Below are 11,105 nucleotides of genomic sequence, written 5' to 3'. Positions count from 1 at the left end.
TAAGATACAGATAAGGATACCGATTAGCGAAGGAGCGGGTGGTGTATGCAAGGGTATGGGGGGAGTGCTAGGAATACAGTTGAGGGGTAACGGTTTGAACGCAGTATCCGGGAGGGCGGATCCGAATGGGGAGGGCGACGCAACGGAGTAAGAGGGACGAATAGTTTTGGGGACGCGAGAGTGTGTTGTGGAGAAGTGGAATTGTTGGGAGGCGGAATTGTGGAAAGGCGAGGCGAGAGAAAGCCGGTCGATTAAGGAGGAAGGAGGACACGGTGGATTAGACCATGTCGATAGAATGCGGGCGCACGCTCGCAGGCACGTCCGGCTCCGTCTCGCGGCGCGTCGGCGACTCGGGGTCGTACACGCGCTTCGGCGCAGGCGGGAAGCTCACCGGCGGGAGCGTCTCCAGCGGCGAGACTTGCTTCTCCGAGATCGGCGAGCCCAGGAACGTGCTCGACCCGTTCACGCTCGAGCCCTCCGCCGCGCTCTCCACAGGCGAGTACGTCGCCTTCTCGTCGATGCCCAGGTCGCCGCCAATGGAGATGTTCGTCGACAGCCCGTCCGAGAAGCTGTCCATCGACGCGCGCGCACGCGTGTGGCGCTGCACGAACGTCGGGATCGTGACGCGCCCAAACGACGAGCCGCCCATGCCCTTGCTCGCGCCCCCACGCGAGCCCGTCGCCGTGAACCCAGAGGACCCGCCCAGCGTCGTGATCCCGACGCGCTTCGCGACCGAGGAGAGCGCGAGGCGGTAGTGCTTGCGCGCCTCCTCCGCGAGCCCGAAGAAGCAGAAGAAGACGAGCGCGCAGGCGATCACGTTCCAGCGCTTGAAGTCCATCGCGCTCACGACGGCGGGGTCCGCGCGCCACGAGACCGCGCTCTTCTGGTTCACGCGCGAGAAGCCGAAGTGGAGGTCCGCCATGCCGACGTACGGGTAGATCGGCTGCGTCGCGTCCGCGACGAGGTTGTACGTCGCGAGCGGGACCGTGCAGAGCACCTCGATCGCGGCGAGGCCCATCAGCCGGAAGTAGCGGTTGAAGGTGAGGTTCGAGTTCGAGGCGATGAGCGCGCTGAAGTCGCGGCGGCGGCGGAAGAACGCGCGGAGGGTGAGGACTGAAGAAGCGTTAGCTTGGTGTATTCGAAGTACAGATTGCACAGGATACGCACTGCAGTAGGTTCCAGACACGAGGCCGATGGGGATGGGCCAGGTGATGAAGAGGAGGTATGCGAGGAAGGAGTTCGGGTACTCCTCGACGCAGCCAACGCCCTCAAGAATGTCAAAGCGGTGGCCCTGGTAGAACCAGTCTGCGCGCGCTATCAGTAAACGATGCGGTAGCGGCGCGGGGAAGGAGGGCTTACAGAGGGCGATCGAGAGGACCGGGATACCCATGCCGATGAGAAGGTCGGTGATGATGTTGCGGCGCTTGTCCGCCTGGGTCATCGACACCGCGGTGATGTTCGCGATGTGGTACAGACGGCGGTTAATGACGAGCGACGCGCAACAGACCGCGATGCTGGTCCCGATGCTGAAGTGCGTGGCTGGAAAGGCCGTCAGCTCTGCGCGGCCTCGACTATGTAGGGGGAGGCACTCACTGATATCGCACCAAGCAGGGGCCCAGTTGATCGCGTTATCGCGCCAGACCACGGCGTTGATGAACTGGAAAAGCGACTGGGTGCCGATCCAGAAAATGTACATGACGCAGCCGACGTTCCATGCTTCCAAGTGCCAGTAGAGGGGGATGCACACCAGAACGAAACCGAGCAGCGAAAACGCCGCGACGATGTCAACCTGAACCGGCCAAGGGACAGACATCTCGGGAGGTAGCGGGTGGAAAGAGCTGGTATTGGTGGGCTACGGAGTGTACAGTGCACGCAAGCGAGCTGCGGGGAGAGGGCGGCCGCAGAGAGGGAGTGCGGGAAGCTGAGGGCGTGCGGTGGGCAGCGGAGAGACGACTGCTGGCGCAAATCCCCTCGCGTCCGCTACTTTAAAATGCTCCCTGCGTATCTGACCCGCATCTCCTTCTGCACGTATTCGGATCCTACCTTGTCCTCGGTTATGCTCACGTTCCTTCCTAGTCTTCGCAGGCGCAGGGGTCGGACGAAGGAGCCGAGATCTCAATCGTAGCGGAGTACTGGTGCCTCCGGGGGCGTCGGTGATCGCGTAACCGCACCGCGGGGAGGTGCACGATGCGCCCGCCTCCGCCCTCCGCCCTCCGCGTGGGGAGATGCAGAGAACCCGGGCCACCTACAGTGCTCGCCGTTAGTGCCATTACCCCGTCGACGAGCAGGGAAGAGAGGGAGGAGAGGGAGGAACGGCGGTGGCGAGCCTTGGCGAAGGGAGGATGGCGTGGGAAGCATCATCTACATACGCGAGAAAGGCGCGGAGGCGGTCGGGCGATGAGATCGCGATCTCACGCAAGGGCGCGATATCGCTATCACTTCGTTATCGGGTACAGATCTATCTATAGATAAGATGAGCCGCCGTCCCCCTCCCCTTAGTGTACTGTGGATGTACTCTTATACTGATAGCTTTATAGACTGTATAGATGGGTATATAAGCCTTAGTATAGCTGGTTTACAAAAAGAACGAAGTAAAACGGACGGGAAATGAAGCGGGGGGCGGCGGCACTCGAGCTCATCGTGGGCAACGATGCCGACGGGCGTTTGGGAGAGGGGAGCGCCGGGCGGGGCGGCGGGGGCGCCCGGACATCAGCTGCCGAAGGGGGAGCGCCCTGGGGCGCCGCATCAGCCGACCATGTGGCTGATATCAACGCCCGGACGTTGCCGGAGCCGGGGGTGGGCGCTCTGGACTTGTGTACTGCAGAGGAGGGGGGAGGGAGCTCCTTCTACATAAGGGAAGAGGCGGAATTATTGCTAGATTTATTAGTAGCGGGCGGTATGTGGATGATCAAGTCAAAGAAACCCGAGGTACCCCAGGGGGTGGCTCGGGTTTGATAATCAGTGATGCTGTGATGTTCAGGTGCGTCCATGTGCTGTGATCATGACCAGTGTCCATTTTGGGATGTGATACAAGGTAGCGTCCCGATATGGCAAGTCAAGGCAGCAGCCCGAATACGCTCTCGAGCCAAGGCTCGCCGCCGCTGTTCCTTCCTCTCCTCCCTCTCCTCCCTGCTTGTCGGAGAGGTAATTGCACTAACGACGAGCACTGTGGGTCGCCCGGATCGTCTGCATCTCCTCACGTCGAGGGCGGAGGGCGGAGGCGGCGCATCGTGCAGCTCCCCGTGGTTCGGTTACGCAATCACCGACGTCCCCGCAGGCACTCAGGTAAGATTTAGATCTCGGCTCCATCGTCCGTCCGCCAAGGCTCCCCGCCGCCGTTCCTCCCCTCCCCACTCTCTTGCCTGCTTGTTGCGTCCATGGCGAGCGTCCTATCAGCGGCCAGCGCCGTGCGGTGCCCACCTAGTCGGCATCTACTCGTGTGGGGCGCAGAACGCGGAGGCGCGCCGTGCGCATCCCCTGCGGTAAGGTTACGTGACCCCTGATGCCGCGTAGATTACTCCATGTTTCGTACCGAAGCCAGCCTCAACGCTCGGGTAAGTACACGCCCTAAGGCACGCGGAAAACATATGGTGATATGGGCGTACGGCTGGCCCGACGTTAGGCAAGCTATAAGCCGTGAGGTACATACTACATGGGAGACCACTCCCCTCCTATATCATCATTATTCACCTCCCTTCCCTACATCCCTCAGTATGCCTAAGCAACCCCGCCGGAAGATCATCATGGCGGGCCCGGGGCTCGATCCGAGTGCAGATCCGGGCTTGCCGCCGTTTTTACGGGGACTCACCAGTAAAGTGTACACGGCGCAGGAGCTCCCGCGAGAAAGACAGGACGCGACCGCCCGGATCTCCTCGCTGAGGCAGTGTAAGTGACAGCTATGTGATATGGAGAACGCGTACTCATTCTTCCTTACAGCGATGGGCACGGAAGCACTGAAGGGGCTCGCCGCGGTACGCGGGGAGGATCCGCCGGAGAGCTTCGAATCTCAGATTGAAGACGTTTTGATGGGCGGCGAGCACGACGACAATGATGGGGACTACGAGGACGTACCTGATGAGAATGACGCCGCTAACATCACGTACGCTATTCGCGATATCGTCCAGGACCGGTGAGTCTCCAGATGATCTCGGAGCCTGATCTCGGCAATGCTGATGAATGACGTTCGTGCGCACAGTGCTGGATATCGCCGCAACCGCGATCAGCGTACTTGGCGCCAGAGAAGAACCCGTTTCGACCAGAACTGGGCACCATTAATACCCCAGCTCGTGCAAGCGTATCTGCGTTGGAAATATGGGCGTACCCCGGGTACGGACGAGTTCGCCATCCCAGCTGAGCAGTCGGAGTACGACTTCGATATCAAGGTGATTGACATTTCCGCCAAGAAGCATGTAGCCCACATCAAGCGGTCCGGCGATCAAACAACCGCCATGGCGCTCGTCCTCCACGGCTATCTAGGCAGTTCTCCGATCACCCCATCCTTCGCCATCTCCCTCGATACATTGGAGCTTTTCCGCTGCATCAAACTGTTCAAGGCGTCTTTCAGCACGGAGGCGTTCGCAAAGCTCCTCTGCTACCTGTACTATGTACGTTCTCCTCTCTCACACAGCCACTCCGTACTAATGAACTTGTAACTATAGATTCCATACCGCCGTTATTACCGGACGGCGATCGCCGACGCTTTTGATATCTACCTTACGATCTTACGCGAAGTCCAGAAGAGCGTGATGGCGAAGCTTGGACGGGACGGACCTGATTGGAGGGCTGTGAATGCATGTCCGCCGTGCGCGTACAAGGTAAGTCCCTTGCTCGTGTGCAAGACATCGATAACGAGACATTTCTGCCCCCCTTTCAGCTTGAGGAGGAGGAATCCACAGTCTTTGATCGAATGCTATGCATAGACGGGAACAACAGCCTCAAACGACTCGCAACGGCGGAAGGTCGGTCCGCGGGCGACCAACGTCAGTTCAAGAGCGACTACTTCCTCTCGCGCGATTTTGTCGCGAAGTTCGCGAACGAAGTCAAGGCCCGCCAGCAGCAGAGTAAGCCTGATTTGATGGACACCAGCGCTCGCGACGAGATGGACTCGGAGGAGCTCGATCACGGCCCGTTCAGCAACAGTGACGAGGGTGATCCGACCGACGGAACAGCCGCCGACAGCGCTAGCGCTCCGTGTGCTACCAATTGGAAAGCCGCGGCATCGGAATCGAACAAGCGGATGTGGGGGATTTTCGAGGAGACAGGTGTCTTCGCGTGCTGTTGTCGCCATGGAATCATGCTTTGGCTAGTTGATATGGTGCGGAGCGGCGAGCTGTAGGTTGATTGTGTCCGTTCCGCGGCAAAGGTCACTCATAACGATCACACAGTGCGAAATATCCCCTCGCCATCGTTGCGAAGATCTTGGATGTGATCGGGGGCAAGAACGCGGTCGGTTACGACATCGGCTGCACGTTCGAGAAGACGGTCGAGAACAGCTCCCTCGGAACCGCCTTCGCAGAATCCGGATCACGCTTCTGCGTCAACGCCTTCCACGGCTATTCTCACGCATACCATTGTCAGGTGCGCTTCCACCCCAACTGCATCGAAGGTATCGGGTTGGAAGACCTCGAGACCCTCGAGCGTGTCTTTGGCGACTCCAACGAGCTCGGCCCCGTTACACGCTACGCGACACCCTACCGCCGCCACGTTCTCATCGACATGTTCTTCCATCAACGCGATGCGGAGAAGTACGCCAATCTCGGTTTGATGATCTACAATAATTATGTACAAGCGCTCGACATCATCCAGGACAAGACCGCGCTGGTCGAGGAGACAAAGGCGGCGCTCGGTTATACCGACGCCAGCTTACGGGCCTTCATCAAGGAGGAGTCGACGTACTTTACGACATGGAAGGATGAAGATCCGGCCAACGTACATCTCATCGCATATGTGGAGGCCCTCCAGGGACTCAGAAAGACTACGTACGTCACTACATCATCTTCGGCTATGTATCTCTAATCGTATCTGTCAGGGACGAACTCTCCGAGGTATCCCGGCGCTTTTACGATCAAGCCGGGGACCGCGCTCCAGGCACCACGCTCTCGTTCTTGCCGCCTCGCAGCGGACCGACCGACTACACCGCCGACCTCTCCGCCACGCGAAAACTTGAAACACGTCGCCGCTACCTGAGGGAGCGCGTCGAGCAGCTTACTGCAGAGGTCAACGCCATGGAGGTCAGGCTTGACATCGCGTCGCGGTGGCAGCCAGGAGATTCGAACTACCGGGAGGTCATCAAATACATCTCGGAGCGGCGGTATCATCGCGCTCTCGGTAAGCTCCAGCGCCTGGTGATTCAGCGCCTCTTCGAGCTTCACAAGCTGAATCTTTCACGGACCGGTGAGTGCCTGATCTACGATCGCATCCCCGATCACGGATCGTCCCTGCACAATTCTTAATATCGACTATGACGTCGCTCACTCTCCCTGTAGGATACAAGGCGCGCACTCACATCGCGAAGAGTCTCCAGACGCGATGCAAGGCCATTCGTAATGCGGTGAACGTGTACAACCAGGCTGCGCGCGAGCTCGATCCACCCCGCGAGACTCTGGACTGGTCGAAGGCGTCGCATTATGCCTTCCTCGAGGAGTTCGCCCTGCTTCGGGACACCAGCAAGGACATCCGCGAGAAGGACTGGGCGAAGCCCGTGGTGCGAGAAACGATGCGCATCATGCAGCGCATCGACCGCGCTCACGAGGAGCTCCGCAACGCTAACCGCGACATCCGGCGCCTTCACACATGGATTCGCGACGAGGAGGTTCTCTTCGCCGCCGTCCTCGAGGATCTCGAGAAGCGAGGAGACCCGCTCTTCGGCGCCGCGCAACACTACATCCGCCATCGCCGCGCCGCGAACGCGCGCAATCTCGCATACATAGAGCGCACATACGCGCTTACGGGATTTACGGGCACCCGGGCACCCGGCGTACATGCGGGAGCGCCCCTTGTCCCCCCATCCTACCTAGAGAGCCTCGTAACCACAGAATCCGCAGCAGTCACACAGGATGACGCAGAGGCACAGGACCCTATGGATGACGATGAAGTCGGCGGAGAGGTGAATGCGATTATGGAGTATCTCGCTGATATCACACTGTAGCTACTTGTGCACACATTGTCATTTCTGCAAGGAATTCAATTTCTCCTCTGAATATCTGAACGCTTAAGGTGCCATCTCCTCGGGCAGAGATTGCCAAATTTTTGAGAAGCACACGGTATGTGGGAGGGGGACGAGGGGCACGGGGTGACGAGAAGTAATCATGCATGAGGTTGCAATGTGTGGCGTGCAATCCAGACGTTCGGCAGACTGTTATTGTACTCCGCCGATGTGTTCTCGAGCGACGATGTCCAGAAACCTACTGATTAGAAACAGGATAGTCTCGTATATGTACATATTTTCTCAGGAAGCTGCTGGTATGTGTCATGAGGAAGGAGTGCAGTCCGCACATGTGATGCACATGCGGCAGCGGGTGAGCGATGGCGGAATGCAAGACGTGCACGAATTCTCACTTCAGCGCTTCTCGTCCTTCACTTCAACCACATCCCCATTGATCGTCCCTCGCCCCCGCCCGCCTCTCCTCTCTCGCGACTGCTTGATACTCTATCATGGCTGGCGATCAGACGTCCTACAATGGCCCGTGGATCGTTCTGCTTGGCGGCCGAAAGCGCGGGTTGTACGAACGCAACCGGTGAGTTCGTGCGCCTCGTACTGATTAGTCGCTAGTTTCGACAAAATCGCAGCCCCCCGCAGACCGCGCTCGGCGAATACAAGGCCCTCCTCCCCGTTGTCGTCACCTGCGCCTCGGAGGAGGATGCGATCGCCATTGATGGCCTCAACGACACCGTCTTCGCCGACGTCGAGGACAACGACAACCACACTATGATCTACCTTGTCCAGAACTTGGCGACAGAGATATCCATGACTGCCGGCAATCCGATGTACGCGATCAAAGTCGGCGTCGAGACTGGTATCTGGGCAGGTTTCGAATGGTACGCACATATCTTATTCGTGTCATTTTTACTAACTGAGCCTTTACAGGAATGCGATTGGACACCAGGTCAACACCCTCCCCACCACGATCAAGCCCGTCTGGTGCAAACCGACGACCATCACGGAGGCTATCATATACATGCTGAAGAAGGAGGGGAGGGGTTTCACCCTGCCTCTCCTCCCGAAGAATGCGCACGTCCCGGCGCCGCCCGTCAAGAGCGAGAAGTCGACGTCTCGCGGCGACGTCCGCTCCCCCCCCGCGTCGCCCACTAAGCGGTCCGGGTCTCCTCGTAAGGCTGCCGCCGCGCCGCCTCCCTCGCCTTCGGTTTCGCGCGTGCGGAGTACGCCGTCGGCGAACGCGAACGCGAGGTCGTCGCACTCGTCGTCGCACTCGTCCTCGCACTCGTCCTCGCACTCGTCCTCGCACTCGTCCTCGCACTCGTCCCCCGCTCATCGCCGCTCGGAGGAGAAACGGCGCCAACGTTCGGATGCCGGCTCGATGGACGAGCAGTTGGCCGCAGGTACATACATATTTGCCATATACATGTACATGTATGTATGCTAACTTCATTGTAGCCATCGACAGCGGCCTCGCGCTCGAAGTCGGCCGCCAGATCATCGACCGGCTTGTTCGCCCGCCGGCGTCGATGCAGGGCTCTAATCGCGCCCTGCCCCTCCACTTCGGCTCCCGCGCCGATGCGTTCTTGCTCAGGAAGGGCGCGTCCGATGCCGACGCCCTGGCGGTTCTCCAGGCGGCCGTCCACTGCGGGAGTGTCGAGTCGTTCTCCTTCCACCTCAGCCTGTCTATTGGGTGGGACATCGAGGACTGCAAGGCTCTGTGGGAGGTGATCGTCTTGCCGGGTCTGGCATAGGTGATCCTCGGCTCGGACAAAGGTGATCCCGGTCTCCCGGTCGTCGTTGTAACCTGTATCTCGATTTTTGCTGTTGTTCACATACCGCTATGTTGCTCTGATGCCCTCACGTGACTGTTGATGATTTATTTGGCCCCCCAAACAAACACATTAAGTATAAGGTCTGCTAGTGCCACGTAGACTTGAGGTTACCCTTAATTCCTCGCTCGCTACCTGTCCCCCTCCCGCTCGACCGGTCCTCTCGCGCCCCTCTCCGTCTATATCGCGTTTTTTTTTAACAATGGTAAAGGCTGCTGATGTCGTGCTGCGCCGTCTCTCCAAGGACTCGCGAAAAGGTACCGCGGTAAGGCGCATGAGGATGCCGTGGACAGCGCGCGAGGACCGTGAACGTCGCGCTCGCCGGCCGAAGCTCACGAAGGCCGAGAAGCGGGCGCTTCAACAGCGGCGTGTGGAGCGGAGGCAGAACCTGCAGGCGTCACTGCTGGCGGCGCGGCAAGCTGTGTGGCAGCTGGCCACGGCAATGCGCGAGGAACACGGTTCCCACTCTATCGAATACTACTACCGCCTCATCATGCAAGCACGTTCTCCCGGCGGTGGCAGCCACCCTCGTAAGCTCTCCCTCTGGAATGGCTTCGTCAGCGTCGAGATGCAGAAGTTCAATGCTGGTGAGTGCTCCGCCTGGGGCATCTAATTAACCCCCCGTAGTTGTGGGCTGACTAAGTCTGTAGACCGCAATAGGGGCGATCGCAATCGCGTCTCCTCCCAGTTCATCAAGGAGCTCTCAGCGCGATGGCAGGCGATGTCCCCGGAGGAGCAGGAGGATGCGGGTGCCGGCGCCCTACAGGCGTTGGAGGAGCGTCGTGTGAACCGCGACGAGGGCATCCACAACGTCGCGCTCCACTCCTTGCACGACGTTCGCACCACTACCTCGAAGATTCGTCGCGACGTGAGTAATCTTTTTCATTGAGTCCGTATCTTACTGAATGCATGCATCCACAGATCGAAAACCTGAACAAACGCACCGGCACCGAAATCATCATCCTCGGCATGCGGACGGACCCCAACTCCATCGCCCCCCCGTTCGTGTTCTACACCAACGAACGTATCCGCGAATACATCGAGCTCGTCACCAATTCGTCCATGCAAGACTTCACCATGCGGCTGGAAGGGTACTGCATTTCCGGGGTGGACAGTAAGTTCTTGCCCTTCACTTCCTCGCGTGCGGTCTAATGACGTCCGCGAAGGTCTCAAGAAGAACCGCGTCGAGGAATTCCTGACCCTGAAGCACAAAGTGTCGACTCTCATATTGCAGAAGCTCCGTAAGTCTACATCTGCGTTACTGATCATCTGGCGGCGAACTAACAACGCGACAGAGGCGGCGTGCACCCGCGCGAACGTCACGAAGATGTTCTACGTGAACTTTCATCAGCACATCACTCTGCGGTTCGGAGTAGTGCTTGAACGTTGGCCCCTGACGACGTTCAAGGCCCCCGGTTCCATGTCTTCTCGCCAAGAACTACTCATCATCCTGCACGCCTTCGAGAACGACGTCGCCACCTTTCGTCAGCTGACGAACCCGGAGTGGGAGGGGTGGATTCAGAGCTACGGGGATGGCAGCGATGGGAACATGGGCAACCCGCCTGCGGTGAGTATTGCTACTGCTTCTGAGACTCGCGCCGTCGGCACCACCACCACCGCCAATGACAACGCCCCCGTCGGCACCTCCATCTCCACCGCCACCACCGGCGGCATCGTCGACACCACGACCACGACCACCGCCGCCGCCGCCGCCGGCCTCGCTGATGCGACCTCTACGTCGATAGCCACTGCCTCTGCCCTGTCTGCCCCGGTGACCTCTCCCTCGGACACCTCGCCCTCCAGCCCCACACCTCCTCCTTCTGATGACGCCTCGTTGGCCTCCCCTCAGACCGGGTCCAGCATGGTCGACGACGGCAGCAACCCCCCGCGAGGGCACAAGCGTCCTGCCGAACCCCCCCTCGTCGTCGACTTCGTCAACGCTCATGCCAAACCCGGCGAGGCCTTCATCGTCCCGAAGCGCCCCCGCAAGACGAGGTCCGACAAGGGCGTGCCTAGGGTCAAGAAGGTGACCATCAAGGGGCCCTCGGGGAAGACTGCGCCCGTCACCGCGACCGCGACCGCGACGTCTGCCGCCGCCGCGACCACCACGTCCGCCG

General features: G+C 59.6%; 4 protein-coding genes across 4 annotated transcripts; 3 read left to right on the top strand and 1 right to left on the bottom strand.

Annotated features, from left to right (window-relative positions):
- Positions 1-58: 58 nt before the first annotated feature.
- Positions 59-1,921, bottom strand: TRAVEDRAFT_170723 (STE3-domain-containing protein). The gene is made up of 4 exons (XM_008042471.1): positions 1,594-1,921; positions 1,360-1,539; positions 1,168-1,305; positions 59-1,113 (listed from the first exon to the last, which is right to left on the bottom strand). Exons 1-4 carry the CDS (start codon positions 1,811-1,813, stop codon positions 278-280), a joined length of 1,374 nt encoding a protein of 457 aa, XP_008040662.1. The 5' UTR covers positions 1,814-1,921; the 3' UTR covers positions 59-277.
- A 2,251-nt stretch (positions 1,922-4,172) lies between these two features.
- Positions 4,173-7,147, top strand: TRAVEDRAFT_127597 (uncharacterized protein; the record flags this gene model as incomplete). Its single annotated transcript, XM_008042470.1, has 6 exons — positions 4,173-4,604; positions 4,659-4,814; positions 4,874-5,331; positions 5,385-5,982; positions 6,045-6,393; positions 6,486-7,147. 6 exons carry the CDS (start codon positions 4,173-4,175, stop codon positions 7,145-7,147), a joined length of 2,655 nt encoding a protein of 884 aa, XP_008040661.1.
- A 506-nt stretch (positions 7,148-7,653) lies between these two features.
- Positions 7,654-8,910, top strand: TRAVEDRAFT_49571 (uncharacterized protein; the record flags this gene model as incomplete). Its single annotated transcript, XM_008042093.1, has 4 exons — positions 7,654-7,736; positions 7,789-8,037; positions 8,087-8,559; positions 8,615-8,910. The coding sequence occupies 4 exons, from the start codon at positions 7,654-7,656 to the stop codon at positions 8,908-8,910; spliced, it is 1,101 nt and encodes a 366-aa protein (XP_008040284.1).
- A 571-nt stretch (positions 8,911-9,481) lies between these two features.
- TRAVEDRAFT_128349 (uncharacterized protein) lies at positions 9,482-10,504 on the top strand (the record flags this gene model as incomplete). Its single annotated transcript, XM_008042469.1, has 5 exons — positions 9,482-9,575; positions 9,639-9,856; positions 9,910-10,102; positions 10,155-10,229; positions 10,284-10,504. Coding segments are annotated over 5 exons (801 nt in total), but the record flags the coding sequence as incomplete, so codon positions are not given.
- Between the last annotated feature and the right edge of the window lie 601 nt (positions 10,505-11,105).

This window comes from Trametes versicolor (assembly GCF_000271585.1).
Source record: "Trametes versicolor FP-101664 SS1 unplaced genomic scaffold TRAVEscaffold_8, whole genome shotgun sequence".
Classification (NCBI taxonomy): domain Eukaryota; kingdom Fungi; phylum Basidiomycota; class Agaricomycetes; order Polyporales; family Polyporaceae; genus Trametes; species Trametes versicolor.
This window is presented reverse-complemented; position numbering and strand designations above follow the sequence as displayed.